This window comes from Pongo abelii, chromosome 12 (assembly GCF_028885655.2).
Source record: "Pongo abelii isolate AG06213 chromosome 12, NHGRI_mPonAbe1-v2.0_pri, whole genome shotgun sequence".
Lineage (NCBI taxonomy): Eukaryota > Metazoa > Chordata > Mammalia > Primates > Hominidae > Pongo > Pongo abelii.
The window spans coordinates 121,600,281-121,621,147 of NC_071997.2; the positions used below are offsets into that span (position 1 = coordinate 121,600,281).

At 36.4% G+C, this 20,867-nt stretch overlaps 1 protein-coding gene across 1 annotated transcript in view; it reads left to right on the forward strand.

Moving 5' to 3' along the window:
* ROCK2 (Rho associated coiled-coil containing protein kinase 2) overlaps nt 1-20,867 on the forward strand; it is a 164,631-nt gene that overhangs the window by 37,479 nt on the left and 106,285 nt on the right. The window contains exons 2-3 of the mRNA XM_002812287.5: nt 19,397-19,478; nt 20,495-20,595. Coding sequence (XP_002812333.1) covers nt 19,397-19,478; nt 20,495-20,595 — 183 coding nt within the window. The remainder of the gene's footprint in view (nt 1-19,396; nt 19,479-20,494; nt 20,596-20,867) is intronic.

The window sequence follows — 20,867 nt, forward strand, 5'->3', positions numbered from 1 at the left end:
TCAGTACATTTTATAATACTGTAAATTAATTAAAACCATTGTTGTTAGTGTACTTATAGCCTCGGTAGTTTTTCAAGGAAACGTGGTAATAAAATATCGAGACCTCAGTTACATATGTCTGTTGGTTTATACCACTGACTTTATTAGAATATTAGTTTGGCGTCATTCTTTTTTCCCCCAAGAAAACCTGCTTTCTGTATCTTCCCATATTTTTCAAGCAGGTCTGCTATAGTTAATTCCTGTCTGTCAGCATTTGGATTGTTTATACTGTACTTCCCACATGGTGTTGGTAGGTATTTTCTTGCTGTATTAGCTGGCTACAGTATTATGGCTTTGCTTGCTGATGGAAATAGGTTTGTTCACTAAGCTCCTTAGGGCAAGGACATTAGCTCATTAATTTATGCTGTAGACATATTTGTTGAAATGATATCCCAGAGCTATCAAGTTAACAGCGGAGTTCTTTTACCTGTTTCTGTATTCCTTTGCTTTGATTGAGAAAGTGAACTTATTTTGCAATTGATTCTTAAATCCCTTGTGTTCAAAGGATTTTATGTACACTCAGTCATTTAATGAATATTTAGTAACTACAGCATGCCAACCACTGGTTTAGGCAGTGAACAAAGCAGATAGAATTTTCCTATCAGTTTGCATTTTAATAAGGAGCTAGATAATAATTGTTTGTAGGATAGTGATAAGTGGTAAGGAGAAAGAAAGTAAAACAAAGAAAGATAATGCAAAATATAGAATTTTAAAAGTTTACGTATTATAATAAGTTCTCCCAGAAAAGGTGACTTTTAAGTGAAGACTTGGTGGAGAGCTACCACCAAGTGGTGCAGATATATGGGTGTGAGCATTTCTGACAGAAGGAAATAGTAAGTCCAAAGTCCCTGAGTCAGGAACATGCCTTGTGTGGTTTTTAAAAAACTTCTTATTTTGAAACAATTTTATAAACTTACTGCGTACACAAAACATTTGATTTGTCAACTGTCCAAATAATGTTCTTCATAGCAAAAGAATCTGACCCAGGATCATATATTCATCCAACTCTCATGGCTCTCGAATCTGCTTCAATCTGGAACAGTTCCCCAGTCTTTCTTGACTCTCATGCTCTTGACAGTTTTGATGATTACAAGCCATTTATTTTGTAGAAATTGTTCCAGATTTGCCACTGGGAGCCCTTTCATACTGGCTTATATGTCTTCCTGACAAGTCACCATCAGTCCTTGTACACTTCTTTACTTATTTTTAAACTTTTTTTTTGAAATAATTATAAATTCACAGTAAGTTTGCACAAATAGTACAGAATGGTCCTGTGTACCCCATTTCCCATAGTGTTTATGTCTTACATAACTATAGTTTATTCTCAAAACGAGGACATTGACATTGATACATTGTGTATGTGTAGCTCTATGCCATTTTATCACCTGTGCATTCCTTCCTTTTTGGCACAAGATGCTACAAGCTCATCTTATCATTTTCCTACTCCAGCCTTAGAATCAGCTATTTCTCCAAGGAGCCCTAGTTCCTTTTAGTGAAGAGTAGTATTTTAAAACCAAGATCTGAGTGCTAGATGAGCTCATTGCTATGGGAGTATCTATTGTACACCAGGCCCTTTCAGTGGTCACATCCAGGAGGCATGTGCATGCACATAAGTGTGTGTGTGTGTGCACCCATACAGACATTTATCTACATCTGTATTTCTGTATCCATCTTTATTTTTTTTTAGCTTTATTTTTGAGACGGAGTCTCGCTCTGTTGTCCAGGCTGGAGTGTAGTGGCATGATCTCTGCTCACTGCAACCTCTGCCTCCCGGGTTCAAGCAATTCTCTTGTCTCAGCCTCCCGAGTAGTTGGGACTACAGGCGTGCGCCACCACACCCAGTTAATTTTTGTATTTTTAGTAAAGACAGGGAGAGTTTCACCATGCTGGCCAGGCTGGTCTCGAACTCCTGACCTCGGTTGTTCCACCCTCCTTGGCCTCCCGAAGTGTTGGGATTACAGGCATGAGCCACCACACCTGGCCTCCTGTATCTTTTATATATTGAAATCTGTTAATTCATGTTGATACCTCTAGTTCCAGCTCAACACCATGAGTTCATTGTAGTGTGCCCAGCCCTCCTCCCCCATATTTGTATTTATTCTATCATTAGTATGAGCCTGGTTCAGTTATTACATGGTAACTAATTGGCTGAATTCCTCATATTTAGTCAGTCTCCCAATGCTGTAAAGCTGTGGTGCTGCTCAGTTTTCCCTCCTTGTTAGTGTCCTGTCTGCCACTGAGCTACCTTCCTACACCATTCCTACTTCTTGTGTAGGGTACCTGTTGTGATTTCGAAACCTTTAGAAGGCCAGTGTGGCAGAAGCACAATGAGTGAGACAGAAAGTAATGGGAGGTGAGGTTTGAGAGTTAATAACTAGGTGGATGCGAGCAGATGATAGACTCAAAGGCTGGGAATTGTGCTTTACTCTCAATGAAATGGGAAGCCATTGGAGGTTTTGAACAGAGTAGTGACAGCATCATTCTCTGTGTTCCGTTGAAAATATTCTAAGAAGAGAGAGAAGGCAAAGTTGGAAGCAAGAAGACCTAATGGTAGACATTTGCAATGATTCCAGCAAAATGTTGGTGATTTGTAAAGGTGGTGAAATCTGGTGGAGTTCTGGATTCATTTTGAAGGCAGTCTTGACCAGATTTGTAAGTGTTAGGATTTGGGCTCTTGAGAGAAAAAGCAGTCAGATTTGAATATTAACATTATTGGCCTGAGTATTTGCAAGGATGGAATTGGCATGAATGGAGATGTGAAAGACTGAAGGAGAGAAGTGGGTGTAGTAGGAAAAGGAAGGGGTAGGGCATAGTTTTGGACATTACTGTTTGAAATACTTACTAGACATTCAGAAAAAGCTGATAAATAGCAAATAGATATATGGGTCTTGAATTCAGGATTTTAGTTGGAATAGAGATAATGAATTTAGGAGCCATCAGCACATATTTAAAGACACGAGACAAGATGGAGTTCGAGGGAGTGAGTGAATTTAAGAGAGAAGAGGCCCAAAGACAGGAGAAAACCAATAAAGTATACTAAGAAAGGGCAACCAGAGAAATATGTGATAAACGATTTAAATGGGTTTTCATCAAAGCAAAGTAGAAAAAGTTTTCAAGTTTTTGAAAATAATAGGTCAAGGCAGTCCTGACCAAACTTTGACCTGTTATTTTGAAAAAAATAGTGAAGGACTGTCTAAAGATGTTTATAGGTCAAGTAAGATGTGAGCTGAGACATGATCGTTGGATTAGCAACATGTAGGTCACTGATAAGCTTGAAAAGAAAAGTTTAGGAGTGTGATGATGGCTGTTAGTCGGGGGAGAACTGATTGTAGTGAATTGTAAAGGGAATGGGAGGAGAAAAACTTAAGACAGGTAGAATAGGTATCTCTTCCAAGAAATTTTTCTGTAAAGAAAAAGATTGAAACGAAATGGCAGCTGTATGGGAGATAGGGTCAAGAGATTTTTTCTTAAGGGTAAGAGAAATAACGACATGTTTCCATGCCAATGGCAGTAATCAAGTAGAGAAGGCGGCAAGAAGAAATGAAGAGAGCATGGGAGAACTGCTGTTGTGGTATTAATGAGCAAGAGGGAATGGGAGATTTAGTGTGTAGGTGGAGGGATTAGCTGTAGCTAGGACTGTACATCGATAATAGCAGGAAAGAAAGTAAAATGTGTGGGCACAGATGCAGGAATGTGGATAGATTTGGTGATGAAGGCTTGTGCAAGTTCTCAGTGAGGTAAGAAGCAAGATTTGAAGAATTCTGCACTTGAGGAATTTACAGCTAATAGATGTGAGATAAGCTGTGTACAAAAATAACTTTTATAAGGACAAAGTGACATCTTTGAAGAACATGTAATGTGTAGGAGTTAGGAAGGAGAGATTTTTATCCTGGAGGATCCTGAAGATTTCACAGAAATAAGTTTTATCTGAACTGATCTTTGAAGAATAGATAAAAATTTGAACAAGTAGAGATGACTGAAGAACTTTAACTTTTTTATTTTTTTATTTTAATGCTTAGCACTCAGCCTTGGTACATGGCTACCCCTCAGCAAATGAATGAGTGTTGAATGTTCTGTGGTGAAAGACTGTGAGGAAAGTGATGGAAGTAGAAAGACCAAGGTGAAAGGTGAAAGTTTGGGTGGTCCAGACTTTCCAGTGGATACTGTTCAATAGATATATAATGTGAGCCACATATATAATTTAAAATTTTCCAGGAGCCACATTTTAAAAGGTGGAGGGAAACAGATGAAATTAATTTCAATAAATATTTCATTTAACCCAGTATAACAAAGTATTATTTTAACATGTAATCAATATTTTAAAATTATTAATGAGTTATTAAAAGAGTTATTTCATATTCTTATTAGTACTAAGTCTTTGAAATCCAATGTGTATTTTACATTTACCAGAGCATCTCAGTTCAGGCTAACCACATTTCAGGTGCTTGGTAGCCAGATGTAACTAGTGCCTTCTCTATTGGACAATATAAATCTAGAGCAAATGTGAAAGAAGGGTCGTAAATAGTGGGAAGTCAGATTGGAGAAGGTCGATGGGGCAAAATATTCCAAATGCTAGTTTAGACTTGATTTTCTAGGCATTTGGAAGGTATGGAGTAATGTTAAGGGTGCCTGTAATCCCAGCTACTTGGGAGGCTGAGCGAAGAGAATCACTTGCGGAGGTTGTAATGAGCCAGACCGTACCACTGCACTCCAGCCTGGGCGACAGAGTGAGACTCCGTCTCAAAAGAAAAAAAAAACAACAACAAAAATACACCCCCCCCCCAACAAATTTGAATATTAAGAAGAGCATGAAATGTATAGCTTTATGTTTCAGAAAGATTACTCAGCAGTAGAATGGAGATGTACTGGAGCAGAGGGAGATTAGAGGCAGGGAAACGAGTTAATAGGTAAGAAATAATGTGAATCTGAAACCATAATGGAGAAATTTTGTATTTCTTTTAAACCATAGTTGCTGGCCGGGCGTGGTAGCTCACGCCTGTAATCCCAGCACTTTGGGAGGCCAAGGCAGGTGGATCACCTGAGGTTTGGAGTTCGAGACCAGCCTAGTCAACATGGTGAAAACCCATCTCTACTAAAAGTACAAAAATAAGCCAGGCGTGGTGGCAGGTGCCTGTAATCCCATCTAGTTGGGAGGCTGAGTGAAACTCCGTCTCAGAATGACTTGTACAGAGGGGATGACTTGAAGTAAGGGACAAGGGAAAGGAATTCTAAACCTGACTTACATAGAATGGCATTGCTTATTAGATATAGAGTAGGTAAGTTTTTTTTTTTTTTTTTTTTTTTTTTGAGACAGATTTTCACTCTTGTTGCCCAGGCTGGAATGCAATGGTGCGATCTTGGCCCACTGCAACCTCCATCTCCCAGGTTCAAGCGATTCTCCTCCCTCAGCCTCCCAAGTAGCTGAAATTACAGGCGCCTGCCACCACGCTTGGCTAATTTTTTGTATTTTTAGTAGAGATGGAGTTTCACCATGTAGGCCAGGCTAGTCTCAAACCCCTGACATCAGGTGATCTGCCCGCCTCGGCCTCCCAAAGTGCTGGGATTACAGCCATGAGCCACCGTGCCCAGCAGAGTAGGTAAGATTTGAATGAGAAGATGCCTAATTTAATTTTCGTTATATTGATACCAAGATGCTGGCTATTTACACAACAGTTTTTTGAGTATATACACTATGCCTGGAATATAGAAAATAAGTTTTTACCTTTAGGGAAGATAAATTCCTTACCTTTAAGGAATTTATGACCTCCAAAGTTTTAATCTTGTATCCCATCATTGAAAAATTTTTGAGAATATCTCCAAATATATTTTATTTATAATTTATATACATGGACTATAGTATTAAAACATGTAAATTACAAAATATACATAAAAGAGGAGTTTTTAAAGTATAATTTTATAAACATAAGATTTTTATAAATATTACTTTATTAATGGTACAAACTTTTTCTTTCCCCACTAAATGACATATGCTTTATTGCTTTTTACAATTTTTGTTTAATGTTGTTGCAGTGATTTGAAGATTAGGTTCTAAGTTCAATTTATTTTGCTGCCAGGTTTTGAGAACTATCATAAGTTTTTTTTCCTCCTGAAATTTCACAAGGAGGTATAGCAATACAAATGGAAGAAGCATAATACGTTAGTGGCTGTAGTTACTAAATCACAATACTCACTTTCTAATTCTGCTCACCAATGATACAACTTTTTTTTTTGCACCTTAGTAGATCATTTTACACTCTCATTGAGTAGGTCCACTCAACTTAGGAGACTTCTTGGGTCTTTTGGGTATCTGGTGGATACTTGGAAATAAGGGTACTGGATCACAGTGTACTATTTTGTAGAAATAGGGTAATATAAGCCTACAAGATGGTTCAAAGAATAAAGTCTAGATTTTTGTTGACTTTGTTGCCTTTTCCATTTTGAGTGTAAGAAAAATTATGGCTATTTGTGGCAATTTAGGTTCAGTGTCTTTGAGTAATTTTGTATTTCTTTTAAACCATAGTTGCTGTCCGGGCATGGTGGCTCACGCCTGTAATCCCAGCACTTTGGGAGGCCAAGGCAGGTGGATCACCTGAGGTCTGGAGTTCGAGACCAGCCTAGTCAACATAGTGAAAACCCATCTCTACTAAAAGTACAAAAATAAGCCAGGCGTGGTGGCGGGTGCCTGTAATCCCATCTAGTTGGGAGGCTGAGGCAGGAGAATCTCTTGAACCTGGGAGGGTTCAAGAGATTGTATTGAGCCGAGATCATGTCATTGTACTCTAGCCTGGGCAACAAGAGCAAAACTCCGTCTCAGAAAAACCCCAAAAAACCATAGTTGCTAATGTGTATCTAAATTGGTTGATAAATTATTATTCCTACTTAAGGTGCTGTTATTGCCAGAAATGAAGGAGCAATATGCAGATTTATGGATGAAATGGTCTAGTTGGTAATTAGCCTTTAGAAACTGTAGAGTTACCTATTAGTTATCAAATTGTTGCATCAATGGGACCTTTTCTCTGACAAATAAGGATTTATAGGCTACCAAAATATGAAATAGACCCCAAAAACTGTGAATTAGATTCGCTTTCCAAGACTTGCTCATCGTTCTTTATTTATAGGGGAGGGCACATACAGTGGACAAAAGAGAGACAGGACAGATATTTAAAAGGTTGTTAAAATGTTTTCTGATTTTTAAAAAGTGTTTACTTAAAAAAGTTTCCTGAGAGGTATGAAAGAACTGTTGCCTCCTGGGTAAGGATGAGTTGTGCCTTGCTTCTCTGGTTTCTGTTGAGAAGAACATTTTTACTTTTCCATGAAAATTAGGTTGGCTACTCGTTCTGCATAGTTACAAATGTAGTTAGAAGAAGAAAAGAGAAGAGTGCGTACTTTAAAACAACCATCAACAACTATTTTCTTCTTGCTGTGTTCTTTCGTGGTTCTTAGTGGTAGTTGTATGAATAGCAGAAAGACCTGCTCCTGGTTGCAGCTTCTGCCTCTGCTGTATCCCTAAGTGGCTCTGCCTCAAAGCACTTCTCCATTTTTTTTTTCTAGTGGGACTTTTATGAGAATTGAATGAGAAAGTGACTTTCTTTTGCACATAGTATGCACTCAGTAAATGTTAGTTTCTTAATGTGATCTGTGGGCACACATTTTTGCCCTTTGATTTTTCATGTGAACTTGGTTTATAAAAGTACTTGGTTGTGCCTTAAAAAGTTCATTGTTTAGATTTGATTAATATTTGACTGGAAAATTGAAGATTATGTCTGTGGGTATAATGATTTGATCTTGGGATATTTCCAATGATTTTTTTTTTTTTTTTTTTGAGATGGAGTCTTGCTCTGTCACCCAGGCTGGAGTGCAGTGGTGCAATCTCGGCTCACTGCAACCTCCGCCTCCCAGGTTCAAGCGATTCTCCTGCCTCAGCCTCCTGAGTAGCTGGGATTACAGGGGTGTGCCACCACACCCGGCTAATTTTTGTATTTTTTTTTAGTAGAGACAGAGTTTAGCCATGTTGGTCAGGCTGGCCTCGAACTCCTGACTTCATGATCTGCCCGCCTGGGCCTCCCAAAGTGCTGTGATTACAGGTGTGAGCCACCGCGCCCGGCATCCAGTGATTTTTTAATGTGGAATATAAAATGAGATTTTTAAATCTCTGTAGTTTTAAAACATATTTATAATAACTATAGTGATATATCAAATTCTGACAATAGGGAAAGATAGTTTTGTGTTTGAAATTCCTTTAATTCCATCTCAGATTCTCCAGCAGGGCAGCTCTCCTCACTCAAAATTGCTGACTTGTTTTTAAGGGTTATGAGTAACATCTTTTCCATTACATGGAAGATGGGATCCAAAGTATAAAGTCGTGTGACTTCTCATAACCTGCTCCCTCCCAGCACTTTGAACACAAATAAGCTTTAAAAGTGTTTGGAGGATAAGTCTCTGTAATAAAAAATTTTCATTGAAATGTAGCAGACTTGAGGATGAGTTTCCTACTCATATGTCCTCCCTGATTGAGAAGATACAATATAATAGAAAAGGTATGTGAAAATGTCTAAGCACAATGATGGCAAACAGGTTTTAAAGTTCATTTGCCCCTGTGTGTGTGTGTGGTTTTTTTTTTTTTTTTTTTTTTTTTGAGATGGAGTCTCACTCTATTGCTCAGGCTGGAGTGGAGTGGCACGATCTTGGCTCACTGCAACCTCTGCCTCCCAGGCTCAAGTGATGCTCCTACCTCAGTCTCCCAAGTAGCTGGGACTATAGGCTAGCACCACCATGCCTGCCTAATTTTTGTATTTTTATTAGAGACAGGGTTTCACAATGTTGGTCAGGCTGGTCTCGAACTCCTGACCTCAGGTAATCTGCCTGCCACGGCCTCCCAAAGTGTTGGGATTACAGGCCACTGTGCCTGGCCTCCTGTGCTATTTTTATATTGTCAATAAGTTCATTATTATCCAATGCATCCAAAACATTCTTTGTAAATATATGTCTATATATACCCTCACAGAAAAGTATGTATATTGTATGTATACAGCTTGATAAATTTTTAATCTGAGAACCCATATAATCAGCAGCTAGGTCAAGAAACAGAATTTTCCAGAATGTTGCCTCATCCTGACCTTCTAAACACCACCCCACCTATGTTTTTCATGAAATATTTATTTTTATGTACAAGTTTTTAGCAGTTTTAGGGAAATTACATTTGCTTTTAATTACCTAATGTATGTTTAAACATCATTAATTAGAAAGAAATGGGATATTTTGAACATTTCTGTCAGAAACTTGAAAAAATTTTGTTCATAAAGGTACTCAGAGAGCTCTGTGTCCTCCACACAGCTGACCTAATATAATGTGGTAATAGCCACAAAAAGGTAAAATACTTAGCATATAGAGTTAACAACGTGTATTTAGAATAGATGTGTTTATCACTTTGCTGAAAGAAATAGATGGAGAGACCTACCTTGTTCTTGGATGGGAAAAAAAGTTAGTTTTTCTCAAATTAATCTATTAATCCCTGTTAAGATCCCAGTTCAGAGAAGAGAGAGAGAAAAAAACAACATATGACTTGTAGGAGGCAGCAAATAGTGAAATGCATTGGGATTTAAAATAGCATCTGTTTCAGTAGAGATATGGAGCTATAGATAATAAATGAGTAATTTTTTAAAAGGTCAAAATGTATTAAGACTGACTTCTGTAATACCTTAGATCTTGTTTACTTAGATTTGCTATATTTTATTATGAGTTATTAATACAAAATTTCACCACAAAAAACTTAGGAAAAGAATAAAATCATATAATTTCATCATGGTATGATATTGTATTTTTTGCTTTCCATTCAAAAATTTCATATACATATTTCCCTTAAGTAGAATTATTATACATTTAATTTTTATTCTGCACTTTTTAAACATTAATTTTTAAAAAATACTAATTCCTACCTAGTCTTTGTAACAATTATTTTTAATGATTGCTTAATATAACTTTGACAAGCTTTAGTAAAATTTACTTAGTTTTTCTGTTCCAGATTTTTAGGTTGCTTTGAGTTTCTTGCTATTATAAATAATGTTGCTCCAAGCACTTTTGTGTTACATCTAATCTTTCCCAGATTTTAACTGTCTTAAATAAAATGTTAAGCTGTATAAACTTAAAATAAGATTGAAAATTACTTGGGAGTGAAAGAGCTTTTAAAATTGATTAAAACATAATTACATTCATAACAAAAGGAGTTACAGTGACTAGTACCTAACCTTTGTTTCATTTAGCATCACAAACAGTCTTTCATTAGTTGTCATACTAGCCCTGAGACTTAGATGTTGTATTGCATAGATGTCAAAAATGAGATTTAAAGGAGTAAAATAATTTTCTTTATGGAACACATTATGTTAGTGATGGAACTGTTTTTGGTTCTGTTAGTATAAAAAATGTGCTAATAGGTTTAGATGTTAAAGTGTAAAAACCTTCCAACTCTCCATATCCTAAATTACATAATCTTTAAATGCATAGTGTGTATTTAGGTGATATTGAAAATAGTGATAATAATAGCTAACATTTATTGAGTGATTGATATTGTTTGGAGATGAAGCAGAAATTTAGCTTCACAATTGTAGAAAAATGATTTTCTATATTTAGGTTCTTAGGGGTGGAAACCATATAGACAAATTTCTTGTTATAAAATGAAAAAGAAGGTTCTGTTTATTTAATTGACAATTGACTAGAAACAGGCTGGGAAGACTGTTTCTTGTCATTAAGTGTGAATATGACCAAATTGTTTTACCTTCTAATAAACAAAACCTTATCTGTTTTTTGTATCTTTTCAAAATTTAAAAAATACTGGAATAGCTCTATATTCAGAGTGGCTTAGATATCTATCTACTTAACTGTATATCCACAAATATATTATAGACAAATGTTGCTTTGTAATTTAGTTGGCCATTGTCATCTCCAGCATTCTTAGTTACTAGATAGACTTTACAGGAAAAGTTCTTCCTCCCACCATCTTGCCCCTTCAGCTCCAAAATGTCCATGAAGTGTTAGGTTATTCTGCTTTGAGACCCTTTGTTTTCCCTGTCTCTTTTTTTTGTTTTTTGAGATGGAATCTCGCTCTGTCACCCAGGCTGGAGTGCAGTGGCGCGATCTCGGCTCACTGCAAGCTCCGCCTCTTGGGTTTAAGTGATTGTCCTGCCTCGGCCTTCCAAGTAGCTGGGATTACAGATGTGTACCACCACGCCTGGCTAATCTTTGTATTTTTAGTAGAGACGGGGTTTCACCACGTTGGCCAGGCAGGTGTCAAACTCCTGACCTCAGGTGATCCACCCTCCTTGGCCTCCCAAATTGTTGGGATTACAGGCGTGAGCCACCATGCCAGGACTTCTCTTAAGGTAGTCTGGTCTTCCCTGGAGTATCTGTAGTGGAGCACTATATAAACAGATCCTGCCATCAGTGTATTTAGAGTACTGCTGCTGAACGATATTATGAATATCAAAATATTGAAGCCATATAATTATTCTGTGTACTATGAGCACCGAATAGGAAAATTAATAAGACATAAAACCAGCAGGCCTTTTGGGGGTATTTTTCTTGTATGTATGTGTTATATCCTGGATGAGATTTTTTTTTTTTTTGCCCTAAAGTCTATCTATGATATTTAACTGTACAAGTTGCAAATATGGAAAATACTTTTTAAAAAGTCTAACTTGCCTACAATCAGAATAACAACTCTAATTTTATCTGGCCAGTAGTTTCTCAGTTGAATACTAATATTAAATTAAGAATAGGATTCAGACAGATGATGCATTACTTTTTCTAATATTTTATAATAGAGAGGTGTTTAAATTGCCTGTTTTCTGTTTTATAGGGAGTTTCAGGTAACATTGTATGTAATTTTTGAGGATAGAAGCTTTTTTTAATAGAGGAAAAGATAAAATTGTTGATTTATAAACCATAAGAAATCTAGTAATGCAGGCTGGGCACAGTGGCTCACACCTGTAATCCTAGCACTTTGGGAGGCCAAGGCGGGTGGATCACCTGAGTTCAGGAGTTCGAGACCAACCTAGGCAACATGATGAAACTCCGTCTCTACTAAAAATACAAAAAGGTAGCCGGGCATAGTGGTATGCGCCTGTAGTCCCAGCTTCTCTGGAGGCTGAGGCACAAGAATCACTTGAGGTAGAGGGAGGAGGTGGAGGTGGAGGTTGCGGTGAGCTGACATCATGCCACTGCACTCCAGCCTGGGCGACAGAGCAAGGCTCTGTCTCAAAAAAAAAAAAATAGTAATACAAATATAATTTGATCTTAATTTTATTCATGTGTTTCTAAACAATATGTTACATTATGTATTACATAAATAAAATAATAAAACAATGTATTACATTATGAATGTAATTTGATTCATATCTTCCCATCAACTTAATATTTTAGAAGAAAAAAATTAGAATTTAATTTTAAAAATACCAATAATTATTCAAAGCAGCATTGGGCCCAATACCAACCCTAATGCTTCTTAGCTGTGCAGTTCTGGGAAATGGTTTAAGTTCTCCAAGCCAAATTTCAACTAAAAAATATGGTGATATTAAGACCATATAATTAACACCATATAATTCCATCATATAATTAACACCATATAATTAACACCATATAATTCCACAGTCTGCTAGGAAAATTAAATAAGGAGATGTTATATAAAGTGTTTGGCATCATGTTTATCCAAGAACTCTGCAATACCAGCTGCTTTATTATCAGCACAGCAGCACTATCACCATTAGAACAATTACCAACTTTACATTTAATTCTTCTAAAACTTTGATCAAATCAATAATGTGATTTTTTGCTCTTTCCTTTCTTTCCTTTCTTTTCTTTTCTTTCTCTCTCTCTCTCTTTCTTTCTTAATTTTCTTTTGAGACGGGAGTCTCACTCTGTCACCCAGGCTGGAGTGCAGTGGCACGATCTCGGCTCACTGCAAGCTCCACCTCCCGGGTTCACGCCATTCTCCTGCCTCAGCCTTCCAAGTAGCTGGGACTACAGGCGCCCACCACCACGCCTGGCTAATTTTTTGTATTTTTAGTAGGGATGGGTTTCATCGTGTTAGCCAGGATGGTCTCGATCTCCTGACCTCACGATCCGCCCGCCTCAGCCTCCCAGAGTGCTGGGATTACAGGTGTGAGCCACCGCGCCTGGCCTGTACATTCTTTTAAAATCAGAATATGCTATTGTTAATGCCTCTCTCATTGTAAAGGTTCATTCTCTTTTTAGGACCAGGGCTGAGGTTAGGGTGAAGCCATTCAGGCACTTGGAACAAAATTTAAGGGAGAACCCTAAAAAGCCACAGTAATCAAGATATTTTAATGTAATATTTTAAAAATTAATGCAAAGACTCATCATGAACAGAATATCAAACTCAAAATTTTAAAGAAAGGCAAAATCAGGAAGAGTACTGTGCCAAGCCGTATTGGCATGTGAGGCAAAAAGGAAAAATTAATAATACCGGTCCTATCTTGCCATGCTGAGCCATGTTAGAGCCTGAGGCTCAAGGAAAAGTCATAAAAACATTCCTATTGCTCCTGTCTCTTGCCCTTGGAATGTTTCTTTCCCTATGCCAGGCCTTGCTTTAACTATTTAAATAGCCAATTTTTAAAGAACTGCTCACCAGAATGATTTTATAGGCTATGAACTCTTTTTTACAAATGAGGGCCCTAGAAATTGGGTGAAATTACTTGTGTAGGGTCACACAATTTTATCTTTTCCTCTATTAAAGTTTTTCTCCTCAAAGTTACTGCTAACCTCTGAGTTGCTAAATTCTCAGTCCTCAATTAAGTTGACTTACCCGTCCTCAATTTAAGTTGCCACTAAATGGCAGAACTGTGATGATATAACCCAGGTTTCTTAACTTCTAGACTTCCTTTACTTTGTTATCTCTTTATAAAACACATCTGTGTATTTGTTGGCTCATTACCCTGAGACTGGGTAATTTATAAAGAAAAGAGGTTTAACTGACTCAGTTCCCTAGGCTGTACAGGAAGCATGGCTGGGGAGGCCTCAGGAAACTTATAATCATGACAGAAAGCAAAGGGAAGCAGGCATATCTTACATGGCTGGGAAAGGAGGAAGAGGGAGAAGGGGGAGGTGCTACACACTTCTAAACCAGATCTCCTGAGTACTCACTCACTATCGTGACAACAGGGAAAAGTCTTACCCTGTGATCCAGTCATCTCCCACCAAGCCCCTCCTCCAGCATTAGGGATTACAATTTGACATGAGATTTGGACAGGGACACAAAAATCCAAACCATATCAACTATTTTAGTTATGTATTTGTGTTTGGAGTTGAAATAGCGAACAGAGGAAATGTGTTACAAATTCATTTAAATAACATTTCCTCGTCACTAATCTGTATAGCAGATACACAGAAATATGCTTCCTATGCTCTGTAACTAACTGTTTCTTTGGTTGTCTTGACTTTAAAACTTGTTTGTTATTTAGTATTCTTTTAGAGGAATAACTTTACTAATTAAGTTTATTATTTTATTAACTTTTAAGTTCAATATTGTTTATAAGAGCATCATAAAATCTTAATTCTGTTATATATAAGCTATTCTGGCTTGGACACATTTTTTAACCTCTTTAAGCTTCAGTTTCTGTGCCTACTAATGTAGGTGTGACAATAGTATTAACTTATATGCTGTGAGGAATAAAATGTTAAATGCATGTATAGTGCTTTGCACAATACATGGTGCAAAGTAATCAAGAAAGGTCCCTGTTAATAATATATGCTGTATTAACCTGTATAATGTAGTTAAAGTTTTTGGTAGGTAGGCTGTAAAGAATAAGATACATAATTTGTGGTCATGCTGAATGCTAGGTATTATTTACAGTCTATGAATGTGGAGTTTTTTTTTTTTTAAATACAGTATTTAAAATAGTAGTACTAAGAAAGTGGTGAACATTGATTTAGAAATAATAAACTTGTAATCCAAATAGCCTTTAGAAAAGTTACTGCTAACCTCTGAGTTACTAAATTCACAGTCCTCAATTAGGTTGATTTACCAGTCAGATTAACTATCATTAGTCTATCATTTGTCTATCATTCTGTCCCTCTTCCTGCACTCTTCATCTGGCTTCTAAGATGCCATGATGGTCTTGACTTCCCTCCTCAAAAAAATGGTTGTTCCTTTTTAGTCCCCTCTTCTCCCTTGTTTCTTAATATTGATGCATCCCAGGACTCTGTGCTTGATTCTTTTCTGTTTCTCTATGATCACTCCTCTGGTGATCTTACCCAGTTTTATAGCTTTAAATACTACCTGTGTGCTGACAACTCATAAATGTATAAAATGTTCAGCTAAAGGATAATTTGTGCCTCATTTAGCAATTGAAATTCCTAAGAGGGTATCTCCATCATATTGCTTATCAATTTAGACTTTCCAGGTTGGCAAAGTATTTCCAATCTCCTTTTATTTTTATTTTTGGAAGCATTTTATTTGGATGTTTAACAACAATTAGATTTTTTTTTTTTTTTTAAGACAGAGTCTTGGTCTGTTGCTCAGGCTGGAGTACAGTGGCGCGATCCTCCGCTCACGGCAACTTCCGCCCCCTGGGTTCAAGCGGTTCTCCTGTCTTAGCCTCTTGAGTAGCTGGGATCAAAGGCTTGTGCCACCACGCTCGGCTAATTTTTGTATTTTTGGTAGAGACGGGGTTTTACTGTGTTAGCCAGGATGGTCTCGAACTCGTGGCCTCAGGCGATCCGCCCGCCTCGGCCTCCCAAAATGCTGGGATTACAGGCATGAGCTACTACTGCACCTGGCCAACAACAATAAGATACTAAGAAGCAGTGTACAGTGAAAGTGCAATCAAGTTCAATACTTCATTTCTTGACAACTGAAGTATAAAAGGCTCTGTGTTCAGGAAAAGTTAGAAAAATAGACCATTTTATGTATATGTATTTTTTCCCTCATAATAATTATAGTAGGGGAAACTGGGTGTTGGCTTATACATGTTTTTTTAAAAAATATAGTAGGATAACACATTTTTCTCCCTGCCTTTCTCTCATGCTTTTTGCATATAGACAACCTAAGTTAGTTTCTGCATTGGAGCTAATTCACGTTTCTCAGCTGGTAGCCTTAGAGGTGTAACTGGGCTAGCTGGGGGCATAGACCAAGGCTTGATTGAAAGCTGTGTCTGACCTATCTAGTGATGCAGATTCATATGAAACTTGGGCAATAAGATGTTGTTGTTTTTCCCTCCAGTGTCTTATTTTAGGAGCGGGGATTTTCACCCCAGGTACTGGTTTTGTAGTAATCAGTCTGGTTTTAATTCCTCACCTCGTTTAGTCCCTTTTAATTATCAGTCGTTGATCTTGCTGCTTTTTCTGACCTGAAATCCAATAGACCTCTGTGACTTTTAGCGCATACTCATTGCTTGGCATTTTTCTTTCTGGTGTTTGAATATTTTGTTATTGGTGGTAGTGTTTTGTTTAGTCTCAGTGGGGCTATCGCTTTCAAATGTTCTCCTGTCATTTCTATACGGTTGGAAACTGGCAGATCGTTTTCTTCATTGCTTTAAAATTTTGGTTGTAGTCTTTTCCTGAATTTATTTTATTTCTTTTTAACATTTATTTATCTCAGTTTTCGTATCATTTTTTAAAAAATGAGATGGGGTCTTGCTGTGTTGCCCAGGCTGCTCTTGAACTCCTGGGCTCAAGCAATCCTCCCACTTCAGCCTCCCGAGAGCTGGGATTACAGGGGTGTGCCACTGTGTCTGGTTTATTGTCACTTAAAGAAAATAATCACAGTTGAAATCACTGACACTTAAAACAAAACTTATGAAGGTTTATTTGAAACTGCATAACAAGGAAGGTCACAGACATAGGCTTTCAATCAAGTCCTGAGCTAACTCAGCTTGCCCAGTGACTGGATCTCAGCATTAATTTCATATACTTAAAACACTGGTATCTGAAAACAGTTCAGAATTTTTTTATTAAAAGGTGATACTAAGTAGAATAAATTTTGATTGTAAAAATTATAAACGTAAAGGCCTCAAGTAAGAATGTAAGTTTATAAATGTATATGTTATCAACCTACATTAAAGTATCATAGTATCATAAAAAATTGATGCTACATAAAAATAAATGAATAGTGCCTAATTGCGATAGTGTTTGGTCTTTAAAAAATGGTTTTATAAACAAGATGGTTGAGTTGAGCAAATGTTCAGATGTTCCAAATGCTGAAAAAGCTCTCTGACTCTCTTCTACTGGGGAATATTATGGGAATATATTTATAAACTTTCCAGATTATTTAATCTTCACATAATCCCATCTCTTGGAGAGAACTTTTGGGGAAGATGAGGGGGAGCAAGGATTTTGTTCTTTTATTAATGTCAAGTTGTAGTGTTGCTTCAAAGAAAGGCTTCTCTTGTCTTATGTGTAAATGGAGATTTTAATGCAGAGTTACTTTTATTTCAGTATGAAGTGTTAATATTCTATTTGTTTGAAAAGTCTCTGAGGAAGATTTACGGTTGCAATAGAAGCCTTTGCCTTGTCAATTTATATTTTTCTTCTTTTTCTTCCCGTGGAGGTAAATGGAGGCATGGAAGAATGCTTTCCATATGAATATACTTTTCTTTGATTTGAAATTGTAATACAGAGTATAAGTCTAGATACATCTAAAATATAAATGATTCAGATTTTACATTTTAAACTTATTGAAATATCAAAATTATACTAATCAAGATACATTGATTTGGTACTTAAAAATAGCCTAATATGCCCAAATGTTAGAATCCTTGAAAAGTAGTCCAGCTGTTTTGGAGGAGTGTGTGTGTGTGTGTGTGTGTGTGTGTGTGTGATGTTGTTTATGTGTATGTGTGTGGGAGGGTATGTCTCAATGTGTGAATTTAACAATCCCAGCTTACCTGGAAGTTGGATTTTTTAAAATGTATTTTTTTCTTTTAGTTGAAGAGACTCAAGATTGCTTTGTATCTGTATTAGATATCAGTGGGATATAAATCATTTTGTTATTAAAAATGTTAATAGTTTACTCTTAACACCTTTGCCCCTTTCTGTTATTAAATAATATTTTCATAAAGTGTTAACATTTTTTAGTGAATGAAAATTAAAAATATGAACTATAACTGAGTGGCAAGCATAGTATGTACAGTTATTCTAGGATTAGTAGATTAATTACCTTTCTAAAGAAAAATTTTTTTTCAGAGACAAGGTCTCACTGTGTTGCCCACGTTGGTCTCGAACTCCTGGGCTCAAGTGATCCTCCTGCCTCAGCCTCCCAAGTAGCTGTGATTACAGGTGTGTGCTGCCACGCCCACCTGGATTACCTTTCTAAATTTTGTGTGTAATTTTCCCCATGTTTTCCCCCTATCCAAGTCCCCTAAAGGTTTCTTTTTATTGCTGTTTCATTTTCTGCAATCCTCTAGCTTCCCTGTTTACCCTCCCAGGCTCCCATTGTTTCTTTTAGCAGGGTGTCAGTCTGATCATTGAGACTAGAGGGATGAGTTAAGTCTATTGGACCTCCTAAGATTTAGGTTGTATGCTGTTACTGTCATTTCCTAACAGCGTGACCCTGAGGAAATCAAAGTCATGTAATTTCTCTGTGCCTTAATTTGTTTCTTCATTTTTAAATTGAGGATGTTTCCTCCTACCTTCCACAGAGTTACTTGGCATTGAGACAATGTATGTGATAGTATTTTAGAAATCCTGCTACCTTCACAAGCATTTCCATTGAGTAATCTGAGACTTAGTTACTTTCTGGTGAGTTTTTTTCACCTCCACCATTATGTGTATATAGTTTTTTTCTGTTTTAATGCATGTTCATTGTAGAAAATATGGGAAATACAGAAATGTAAACAAAAAATAGAAATCCAGACAATGCATCATCCTTTTGTTGTTGTTTTTAGAGGAAATTTAGTTTTGAGACTGAGCTCCCAGAGGGTAAGGATGGTGTCATTTATTTTTGGATTTTCTCTTCTTAATCTGCACTAGGCACAACATGAATGCAGGTTTAATGAGAGGGAACTTAGTGTGGCTGTATTTCTTGAAGTCAAAACCTGATGAAATTTGGCCATTTGAAGAGAGAAAAGAAGACATCTGTCTAGCAAAAATAATAATAGATACATGTTTTGAAATGACATTTTTCCAGTGGCTGAAAGAACACAGGAAAACATGATAGGGGCAGTCCTAATATTCTCTGACAGAGGTTAGGAAACCAGTTAAAGCTGTTGGATATGGAACTTATGGACACTATCATATCAAAGTGGGTTGGCATTTTCCTGGTGAAAATGACACAAATAAAATTAAAAGACTTTTTTTGAATGCTTGGAAATTGTAAAAACTGTCTTTTCCTCTTTTTATTTCTTAACAGGATGGCTTAAATTCCTTGGTCCTTGATTTAGATTTTCCTGCTTTGAGGAAAAACAAGAACATAGATAATTTCTTAAATAGATGTAAGTATGTTTAAACTTCATATTTGATCTTATAACTGTACTTTTGTTAAGAGATTTTTGTTTGGTTATTATCAGCCTATAAATTTATTAATTTAATCAACTTATTTATTAAACTTAAGTCTTTTGCTTAGCATTTGATTTATTCAAAAATTGTTACTTTTATTTTTAAAGCAATTGCAGAACCGAATTACAATATGCAAAGCAGATAAAGTTCTAAATTTTGAAATACATTATTAAGACTAGCTATTTTAGGACAGGTTATTTATAGCAGTTTGAAGAGAAGTTTTAAATTAATATTTACAATTCCAAGACTTAATATTACCCAGAGAATTAATAAGCTTTATACTTCTGTAATTGTGGACATTTCAGACTAATAATAAATAATGTGATAACTATTATTACCATATGTGTGGTAACCCTTAATCTTTGCCATTATTAATGTTACAATGCAGAAGTAAATGAAATTGAATTCCAAGAATAAGAAATTCTCAAAACAATTAATGTATACTTTGTATCATCACAGTAAGCTCTTTACTTTGAAATTGGCAGAGACTGAGGTATTTTCCCAATTAAACAATCTTATCTATAGTTACTATTTATACAGTATGATTACCACTTTTCAGAGAAGTAGGCCATCAAAATTCATTACTAAGATTAGCCTTGCAAGTAATTTCATGGCAACTTTCTACCATGATTCAGAGTGCACACCAGGATTGCTTGGGTCATCACTGTGTCAGCTATCATCTAACTTGCTAAGCAACAGAATCAGAAACAGAATAGCTGTAACTGCTACTTTTTGGCAGTCAGTGGTGTTCATTTATATGTGTTAATAAACCATGGAGAGTTTTGGTTCTTTAAGGTTAATGTATATCTTAGATTTTTAACAGCCTTTAAAAACTAGCAAGTTTAGCTAAAAACTGTCTTTTCTTGAAACAAAAATATATTTATAAATATGTTGATTATTTAAAAATATAAATATGATTGATATTATAAGTATGGTGATCTTTTTATGGTAGATGAGAAAATTGTGAAAAAAATCAGAGGTCTACAGATGAAGGCAGAAGACTATGATGTTGTAAAAGTTATTGGAAGAGGTGCTTTTGGTGAAGTGCAGTTGGTAAGAAAGTATTTGTTTTGTTCTTATTGTTCTTTATGACATCATGGTTTTGTGAAGCATTATCAATAGCAGCTGAGTAGATCTAATTTCTATGCCCACCCATGCCAGAAGGTGGCTTTGTGATCTTGGTCAGTGTCTTCATCTATAAAAGGAAGCGTTTGTTGTCTACTCTGGGTCTCTTCCAGCTCTGAAACACATTGTAGAAAATAAGGCCAATATAGCTTCACATGTGATCTGCCTGGCAGTTAATATTCCACCAGAACTGTTGTATT